The sequence below is a fragment of the Tyto alba genome, unplaced genomic scaffold, assembly GCF_018691265.1.
Source record: "Tyto alba isolate M040663 unplaced genomic scaffold, T.alba_DEE_v4.0 Super-Scaffold_16, whole genome shotgun sequence".
NCBI classification, from domain to species: Eukaryota; Metazoa; Chordata; class Aves; order Strigiformes; family Tytonidae; genus Tyto; species Tyto alba.
This window is the reverse complement of record NW_024881278.1, coordinates 12,890,874-12,901,140: the sequence shown is the minus strand read 5'-3', so window position 1 is coordinate 12,901,140 and position 10,267 is coordinate 12,890,874. Positions and strand designations below refer to the sequence as shown.

General features: G+C 46.8%; 1 protein-coding gene across 2 annotated transcripts in view; it reads left to right on the top strand.

The window, feature by feature from the left end:
• Nucleotides 1-3,087: 3,087 nt before the first annotated feature.
• ALK (ALK receptor tyrosine kinase) overlaps nt 3,088-10,267 on the top strand; it is a 322,024-nt gene continuing 314,844 nt past the window's right edge. For both annotated transcript variants that reach the window (XM_032989384.2, XM_042789515.1), the window contains exon 1: nt 3,088-3,662. In XM_032989384.2, the coding sequence (XP_032845275.2) occupies nt 3,089-3,662 (574 nt within the window). In that variant the 5' untranslated portion in view covers nt 3,088. The remainder of the gene's footprint in view (nt 3,663-10,267) is intronic.

Genomic DNA, 10,267 nt, shown 5'->3' with positions numbered 1-10,267 from the left:
TATCTCCTTACCTGGCCTTCAGCAGTGGCTGTATTGGCCAGGCTTCTGTTCCTTCCTAAATGTCCATACCACTCTTCCTGTTAAAGACCGATTTAAAAAGGAGGTAAGAATGCAGGCCAGCAACACAATGACTGGAGATCCCTCATTGATTTCTTTGCCTTTCTTCATTCATTAATGGGTCCATTTTCACTCCTTCTCTTGTGATGTATTAACAGCTGGTCCTATTTCATTTAAAGCCTATTAATAAAGGCACCTCATCATTTCAGTTTTCAGCTGTAACCTTCTTGTGTTTTGTGGGAATGAAACAAGGTAATACAGTGGGAAAAGTACACATCTGCATACTTTGATGCACTCCCTAATTTCCTTGGGACTGTGAAATAACAGTCCGCTAGCTGCCATGAGTCTCAGAACCCTTCTGTTTTTTCCCAAGCACATGCAGATTATTCCATTGAGTGCCGGGTGTGCTCAATACAGGCAAAGGCCACCCCCCCCTTTTTTCTTGTCCCCAGGCATCTCAGGGCTTTTTCCATATTGTCCCCAAGGGAACATTCCCCAAAAAGGTAGCAGAGCCACTTGGGTCTGTACAGCACCCACACTGGTGACACTGACCAGAAACAAATTCCCTTACTCCTAGGTCAGGCACATCGCAAAACCTTCTCCTGCTCAGCAGCTTTCCTGGCAAATGTAGTAGCGGAGGCAGAGGCTGAAAAGGTAGAGTGGCTGATTCAACTCCAGGTGATGGCAGCTACAAATACGAATGGGGAGTGTGGGAGAAGGCTGCAGTGTGCCACCACGCATTTTTGATACCATTCTGAGAGATCAGAGAGTAAAGTTTCTAGTCATGCCAGCCTGACTTATCGTTGGGGCCGACTCTGACTTCCCCCTTAAGATGAAGGTCAGTGAGATGCCTCTATAATTTCCAAGATAAAGAGTAAATTTGAGAAGACATGGTCTATTTTAGCAAGAGGTTGAGCACAGAGGAATCAATTAAATTGTTCAGTTCCCAGTACATAAGTTGAAAATCTGAATTGTGTCCAGGGTCTACCCAGCTACAGTCAACGGGAGACTTACCAACCACCAAAATGAGCCCAGAATTAGGCTCAAATTGATTGAATCCCAGAGGAAAATACTGAGAACTGAAAACTGTAGAAGCAGTGACTTCCTTTGATGGAAATCTGATGTGTGCAAGAAGGAAAACAGACTGTGATAAACTGTTTGTAGAGATTTTCAGAACATTTCCTGTGCCCAGCATACCATTTTCTGCAGTAATTGTTATTCTTTCCACCAGCATGTGATACTTGGGCAGAGTGGGATGACAGTCCAAAACCATGTGGTGAAGAGGGCAGGTCCGAGGATGTAGTTCTCAATCCACAGTTGCACACATTTATATGACTATCCACTAGAGTAAAAGAAGAGGCTGAACGAAAGGACCGGTGGCCCATGATTCAGTCCTTCTAACATTTTTTTCCAGTAAGAAATCTGAGCTCAAAGGAACAGGAGCATTCAGATCAATTTGAAATACTTCTGTGTTGCATTTTATGTTACGGAAAACTTGCATGTATTTCAGTATGTTTCCAGTCGTCTTCCTCTTCTAACAAAAGGAAGACTGTGCCCCAAAGTATTACTAAAACTTAGAAGTGAAGGATTAGGGGTCACCTATTGGGCGAGTGAATCTAATGGACTGTGAAATAAGAAGAATGGGGGGAAAATGAGGCTACGTCCAAAGCCCAGTTGGAGAAACGCCGCTGTCTTGGCTTTGCATTAGCACACCTGTATGATGCTGAACGCGGCACACAAGTGGCTTTTTTTGCATGAAGCATATTATCTAACTAATCCTTCGGCAACTGCCCTGAAGTTCCTTCCTCAACTCTTCTGTACGGAAAAGATCTTGGTTCCCTTTTCTAGCAGCGCGCCTGCAATTACACTCTTCAGCACTACAATTATGGAGGCATTACACTGTGGTTCTGCTCCACAATATCTGTGTATTAACATTAATTTGATATAAGCAGAAGAATAACTGCATGACAGAGTAATTGCACTCTAATGATTATATAGTTAAAGTACCTGGATTATAAAAATATACATGCATTAAGTATCAAACTAAAGAGATAATAATAAGTCATTAATTCATATAGGCAACTTCCAGAAATATGAATGAGTTATGATTAGCTATCCTAAGGCATAGCACTAATGTAATTACAGTAATTATATTGTATTTATTAAAGGTAAGAAAAGGGGAAATTGTTGCATGAACCTTTCTTAAGGCTGTTGTTTTCATTCTGAAATGGAAGAATTTTTTTCAGTTCTTTAGAGTGACTTATGCTCTAAGATTTCTCCCCCGCTACTTCTCACCTTTCTTCCTCCCCGCTCCCGGCCCAGAGGAAAGCCATCCAGGGTTGTTTTGGGGTTGTCAGCCTTGAAGGAAGTCAAGAAGGAAGCCAGGAAGAAAAGGAAGGGAAGAAGGGAAGAGAGGGAAGGATGGGAGGAAAAGGAAGGATGGGAAGGAAGGGAAGAGAGAGGGAAGGACAGGAAAACCGAGCAGCTCTGTCCATCACCGCCTGCTCAGAGAAGAGAAAGAGGCGGAGAGTGGGACCCCAGAGCCCCCCACCACACGCGGGGGGCGGCCGGGCGCGGGGGCCGCTGTCCGGCCAAGTGGAGGTGCGGCTCCCGCCGGGCCTCCCCCCGCCTGGGGCCGGCGGTGGCGGCCGGGGGCAGCCGGGCCACATTGGGCTTTTTTTAATTTATTTTTTTTCCTCAATGAACGCCCCCCCTTCCCCCCCCGCCCCGGTACCGGTCTCCGCCCCCCCCCCGCCCCGGCACATTTGCATAATGACGGCTGCCGGGGACGGCATTGGCTGCTGGCGGGCGGGCTCGGGCGTGATGTCAGCGCTCGCTGGGTAATGCCTGCGTTGTGGCGGGTAGTTGGAGCCGGCAAAGCCCGCGCAGCGGCGGCTCCGGGCGCACCGCCCCGGCCCCGGCCCCGGCCCCGCTCCGCTCCGGCCCGGCACAGCGCTGCGCTCCCCGGCGCCGCTCCGTGGCCGCCGGCGCAGGACGGGCCGCCGCGGGCGGGCGGGCGGGCGGGCGGGGGATGGCGGGGGGCAGGCTGCCCGCCCGCCTGCTGACCGCCGCCTGCCTCGCCCTGAGCTTGGCCCCGGGGGCGGCGGGGCCGCGGGAGAGCCCCGGCCTTTCGCGGTTGCAGAGGAGGAGCCTGGCGGTGGACTTCGTCGTGCCCTCGCTGTTTCGCACCTACGTGCGGGAGCTGGTGCTGGGGCCGCCCGGGCGCGCCGCGGCGCGGTGCCGCCTGCGGCTGGACTGCGCGCCTCTGCTTCGTGCCGCCCGCGGGGGGCTGCCGCCGCCCGCCCCCCCCGGCGGGCCCTCCGCGCCCGGGCGGCGGCTGCGGCGGGCCAAGCAGCTGGTGCTGGAGGTGGGCGAGGGCGCCCTGCGGGGCGGCTGCGCCGGCGACCCGCCGCCGGGCCCCGGCGGGGCGCAGCTGGAGTTCAACCTCACCGAGCTCTTCGCCTGGTGGCTCCGCGCCGGCGACGGGCGGTTGCGGGTGCGGCTGATGCCCGAACGCCGCGGCGCCCTGCCGGGCAGCGAGCGCGGGCTGGCAGCGGCCATCCGCGCCGCCCGCCCCCGCCTCCTCTTCCACGTCTCCGCGGCAGGTGAGCCGTGCGTTGCATGCCGCGCTCCGCGCCCCCCGTCCCCCCCCCCCGCCACGGGCACCGGGCCGTCTCCACCGGGACGCACATCCAGGCCCCCCCCCCCCCCCGCAGAGCCCCGCTCGCCGCCGGCCCGCCGAGCGCACCTCCCCCGAGCAGTCGCGGCTCCCCCCGCCCCTGCACCGGCTTGGCCGTAAGGGCTGCGCTCTGCCGCCGCGGAATCTGTCCCGGCGCTTTTGTGGAGAACTATTCTGAAAGCGCTGAGGGGTTTTCCAGCAGGTGCCGAGAGTTCGTTTGTGCCGGGCAGCCGTAAGCGACACCCCAAGGTTAAAGTGGCACTAGTCGAAGGACAGCGAGATCGGGCTCTTCGAAACTTAAAAAATAGCGTCTTAAAAAGGGAAGCCTCTTCAAAGCGCTGCAAGTGGTTCCAAGCTTATGTGCAGGCGGACTGTGGGGGAGCAGCACAAACACTTCCAAAGCTGGGGCTGACCAGCAAATTTGTCCATTAATGCTGTGGGGTAGCGGTATAATTACTCTTCTTTAAGCGTATAAGGTAATGGCTGATGGACAAACCTGCAAAAAGCAGGTTCTCCTCCGAGTTTCATGTTATCTGAAACTGAGTTAATTTTTGTCCCTTTTAAAACCGCAGAAGATCCTTAGAGAACTGCACTCCGTTGGCTACAGTAAGACAAGAAGTTGAGCATCTGGGGAGGCTCATGTAGTGCTGGTACTTCCATGAAGGGAGTACCTGGCTTAAAATTCTGGTTCTGGATGGCAGGGATTTGCAGTCAGGGGCACAGGGCAGCTCTGTTACCTCAAATCAAGTCTCTGCTTTGGGCCAGTGATCAAGAGAGATTTTCATTCTGTGTGTGCATTGTACCTTTAACACAAGCTCTGATTCAGGCTCTCCCACGAAAAGAATATAATACCTAGAGGACTGCAGGGCCAAATAATTTGTCACAGTGAGTTAAGTTAGGTAGCTTTTATGAAGCTGTGTAGAAGTCAATGGTGTGTCCCTGAGTAGCCACCTACTTAATGGACCACAGAATATACTTAAATAAATTCACAAAAGGTGAGACGAGTCAGTGCTGAGCTTTGAATGCAAAGTTGGAGCAACTGATTCTTGATGCTCATCTGAAAAGCTGGGCCAGCAATCCGAGTAACTACAGAATGAACTGATCTCATTCTTTTCTGCCTGAAATGAAAATCAAAGCAGACTGTCAGAGGTGGCTGGGTGTGAGTCAATCTTACACTTGCAGCTGAGGTGAGATACCTGGGCTAGCTCTTCCCCTGTCAGTTCTGGCAGGGGTAACACAGAGGTACCGTCTACCACAAGGTGGCTAGGTGAGGCCAACACACCCTACCTTCCAGCAGGTCTTGCTCTGCTACATTGCAGTAAAAAAAAAAAAGAGTAATAAAAATTAAAGACACCAAAACCCACCGTCTCTCTGTTTTTTTTTTTTTTTTTTTTCTTTTTGCAGAATTTATTGTGAGTAGCAGTTACTTTGCTTTACAGATCTCCCTCTTTGGCAGTGAAGATACAGCCTTAGCTTTTAATGCCATCTTGACTCGGGTGCTTATAGCAAATAACGGAGCTGGAGGGCATGCATTTGTCGTCTTTGAGGATGAAGGTGTGTTTTTAACCTGGGTGAAGGTTATAGATGTGAGCTAGCAGGTGCTTTGATCTTGTGAATACAACGCAGATGGAGCTTCAGCCAAAGTTAGTAAAACCCACAGGCTTTGGATGTTGTCTGTTGTCTCACTGTTGAGAAGACATTTTCCAGATAAGTAGTAGTTAGCTCTACCCCAGTAAAATCATGTTGGAGATGGGGCTCTGCTGTTCTTACTGCGACAGTCGTGCAAAGTCAATCATAGGGGGATGCAGGAAAAGGAAGAGCAGAGGGGAAGAATATGGACCTCCTTTACCTATATCACAGTAATAACTTATAGCAGCTGTTCATAATCTGGAAGAATCCCGGTCTCTTCTTGAATTGTATACCAAGGTTGACAACGTGCATAAGTTGTGTCACTATAAATTGCATCTCTGCTTTTTCAGCAGTGACACTTTCCTGTTACATGGCTTTGCGCTGGATTTCTAATGTAGGTTTGTTTAAAAACACTAAAAATCCATTCTTTCTGCTTTGCAAAGGTGCTGCCTATGTGAGCACCATGTGTCACTGCCATGCTTAGATTTGTGCCGTGTAACCCTGCCGACAGCAGGATGTGCTGACACAGTGATAACAGCGTGAACAGCATCCACCAGCCCATAAGCGTGCAGATTCCAGCAATTATTAACACCATTGCAGCTAATGTGTACAGGGCTTAACTAAAGCCCTTCCTAAGGCAACTGAGCCTTTCCTTCATTGGTTAAGCTAATTGGAAATGGATTTCAAACACCACAGTCCTCCCATCAACAATGTAAAGCTGCTTCACTTATGTTGACATACTTAGCTTTTTCTCTTTTCTCTTTTTTTTTTTTTCCTCTCCTCTCCTCTGCTGGAGATGCCCAGGATTGCAGTACTTCCCAGGAAAAGATATAATTACCTTGCTAAATGATTTTCACCAAATTATCCTCCATGTGAATGGAGAATGAATTATATTTTACGATGAAAAAATTACAAAGGGATGAATTCCCATTGACCTTAAAGATGACAGCAGAATCCTGTAAATAATGCTTTATTCTCTTCAACTGTTACACTCTCCGATACTGACTCAAAGATATTTAACTGGAATGAACCTTTTCCCTTTTTAACAGCATGTTTGCACAAAGCGTAAGCCAATTTGTCTCAGTGTGTTATGGAACAAGTAGTAAAGGATGTACTTGCTGGACTGCCGTTGTTTAACAGACAAACCATAAAGTTCACAGGAATTTCTACAGGGCTCTCCTGCAAATGTTCTCAATGCCAGATTTTTCTCACATACTCATCCTTGTGGGAATAGAGCGTCCTGCAAGAAAAAGCTTCCATTTAGAGAAGCTGTGGTCTTCCGCCTATCTACCACTTCTGTATCAGCTTGGCGTTTTCAAAATTGGTTAAGAAAGAGTTTTCCTTTCCTGGAACCGCTTTCAGAATTAATATTGGCTTCTCCTTCCCCCAGTGTTTCTCTGGGACAAAAAAGTCAAATTAATTTCAGTCATGTCTGTGGAAAAGCACACAATAAAAAATGCAGAGGAAGGGAGGGGTGAGCTTGGAGAGGATTGCAGTGCTGCAGATCTCCCGTATTTTAGGTGAACCTCCCAACTACCAAGTTGCTGTTGCCTTTTCTCTCATTGTCTTTGGTTTTGACTGGAAATGCCACCCTACCTCCAAGGAAACCCTTCCCAAAAGAGTAATCAAAGTGAGTACATTGCCATGGGGAACTGAAACAGCTAGTGAACCTTGTTGTGTGAGGAGTCCTGGCCAGTTTTAGTTCTGGTCTTACAGGATTTGCTGTATGGTGTCAAAATGCAGTGGGTCTCTGTAGCAGTGTACTCTCTGGACAGGTTATTGAGCTTTCTTGTGAAAAAAATCCTAGTCTCTATATAGAGCCTGACCATTAAAGAACTGTCTGAGGATCAGGACTGACTGTCCCTAGCACGACAGATCCTCTGCTGCTGGGCTAAAATTACGCCCAGGACTTTTAAGATCAGATAGAGTAGCATGTGTTGTCAGAAGTTTTGTGGGGACCTTCTTGGCAAATCCATCCCACAGAAAATACGGTGTGGATTTGGGTTAGGCCAGGGTGTGTGCTCCACATTCGCAGAGGCTCCATAGAGATCCAGAGCCCTCGCACCCCAACCCTGCACTGGCATTTTGAGTTTTTTCATGTTAACATCACAGGTAAGCAGTCCACTCACTGTAACGCACCTGAGCCACAAATGTTGCTAAATAGGTTTCTTCTGAGTTTACTCAGTAAGTTTAATAAGCTGAAATGGCCATAAAATAACTTCCCATGAAAACTAATTGCTACTTACATATGCAAAGGTGGGAAGCGTATGTTAAAAAGGGGCATACAGGGATGAAAATGAGTCATTTCTCCCACTAAAGGTCAACGTACTTTCATTCATGAAATAGATTTAACATTCCAATTATATTTTTTAAATAGCAATGCATAACTTTTCATCCTCTGGCTAGGCGAAATATTACTCCTGCACTGTGGCCTTCATCTAAAATTTTATTAACTTGCCACACGTATTCTCCCCAAAACCGTCTCCATTCACTACATACCGTATTATAATGCTGAGGCAATTAAGCTTTACATCTTTAGGATACTGCTACCATGCACCTGAACTCATTTGCAGGAGAAAGCTTTTACCTAAAGACTAGAAAGAACTTCAGACTAGATGAAAATGTGGTTTTGAAAGTGGACATTTTGTAAATGAAAATCAGATCTCTAAGGTGAAATTTGACTGTGGTAAAGTCTGCAGAATTCTTTCTGCATATTTTAGAGGTACCAGCATTTAATCAAGGTCTGTTAATTATATTTTTCTTTTGTTATTTTTTGGTTTTGTTTTTCTGGTCTCAAAGAACAAAGTTTGGAGTTGTGCCTTACAGAGCAGAAAACTAGTAAAAGACATCAGTCACTTTCTGGTTGCTCTGTTTTCCTCTCATCCTCGACTGCATGCGACATCTGAGATCTCATCTTGCTCTCCTGATAAATCAGTGGCAAAACTTGGTGAATTAGACTGAAGCATTGTAGTAGGGCTTCTGAAAGGTCTGCATTGTAGTGCAAGTGGTTTTGCTATTTTCTGCTGGGGTTTTGCACTTTGCCTTGGCTATCAGCCCAGCTTTGCCAGTCCTACACTTAAGGATGGGCCTGAGTTGCACTTGAGTTTACTCTCGACATGAACTACTGCAAACTGAGGTTTTCCTTTTCTACCTTTGGGTTGTCATGGGTACCAGTGTGCTGCATGCTGATTACCAGTTGCTACCTCACAGCAAAATGCTGTGTGCTTAGGAGCATCTTTCCCAGGCCTTCCTGCCCTAAGTATTAGGTCTGTAGCACCTCCCTGTAGACCTCTAGTCACTGGTGCTCTCCAGAAATGCACATTTAGTCAGTTCACAGTGCCTCTTCTTGAACCGTAAATGCCTCTTGAAGAGGAAACTGATTGCCCAGTGATGGGTTTGCCTGACTTAGTGGGCAGCACGATCCTTGGTCCTGCTGCTGACCTGCCTGTTCCTGTCCAGCTCACTTGCCCACTCCATCAGCACCAAGAAGACTCATAGCATATGACTCTTGACTGATGGTGCTGCTTTCACTATTTCTGTGCTAACCACAAAAATCTAGGGCTTTGCAAATTTGTTGCTAATTATTTGGCAGATAATGTTAGAAATGATGCACAGTCTTTGAGTGGTTCATGGAGAACACGCTGTGATCACTATTCCACATGGTTTTGATTGGACCAGTTGTGCAGTGTTGCTGATGTTCCATAGGAGTCAGGATTACACACAATGTGTTTCTGATTTCTAGGTCTGTTTTCTGCAAAGTTTGTTTACTTTTAGGCTCATTGTTCTTATCAATGTTGTTGTTCATAAGCATGATCAGTAAAATGTCCATAAACAAACACCAAAAGGGGCACAAGTATCACTTTATTGTTTATTTTTTTTATTTGAATGAACATTTATGGCACATTCAAAAAAGGTGTTTTCTCAAAACTTGCTGTGCTTTTATTTCCCTGTCCTTTAAAACAGGGAATAAATACCTACAGCAAAAAAGTGCACTGGGAGACTTAAGTGCTTTATTATACAAATGTAGAGACATTCTTCAGAATCGAAGGTGGTTTCACAGTGTCTGATTGAATTGTATCCTGAAGTAATCTGGTCATTTGGTTCACTGTGCATCTCACAGGAATGTTACATGATAGGAAATAAAATCTGTATTTGTGACAATGTTTTTGAATTAGCCAAAAAAAAAGTAGAAGCAAGGGGAGAATGGCAGTGTTTAGCACTTACTCAAAAGATTCACAAATAAATAAGCCTCATCATAGTAAAGAAGGTATCACCTTTTCAGTATATCAGTGTTAATTCATTTCAGGTGATGGTATTTTGGGAGTTCAAGTTGTGATTTTCTTCCTGAGCAACAGCAAATTCTGCACTGTGCCTCAATTCTCATACCAAAGCATATGCTTGGGCTACCCAGAGCTAGAGTACTGAGACTAGGAGGTAGTCTACTTTTTTTTGTCACAAGTGATTTGCCTAACAGCAAACAGCAATTCAGGTTGCCTGCTTTCCAAATCTTTTTCTACCCACTGAGCCACAGCTTCTGTTTCCTGAAAAGCCACTTCTGAGCTCAACAGGGCTGCTAAGACCACAGTACAGAGCTGAGAAAGGTCCTTTATGAAAGGTGCCACATTTGTCTTGCTTCTCTAATTCAAAAAAATTTGGTTGGATAAAAATGTCATGGAAGCATAAATGCAGATTTGATAAGTCTGACCTTTCTTTTCTTGCGAACAATAAATGTCAGAAAGCTTAAAATGACAAGCTGTAATGGCTGGAGGATATTTATGTGTTTAAATATTTAGGCAAGAAACACATTTTGAGACCAAAGTCTAATTTACATGAATTATTTTAATTTATGACTGAGGTGGCCAAGTGGCTTCATGGTGGTCACTACCCTGCTTAGCATGGCTA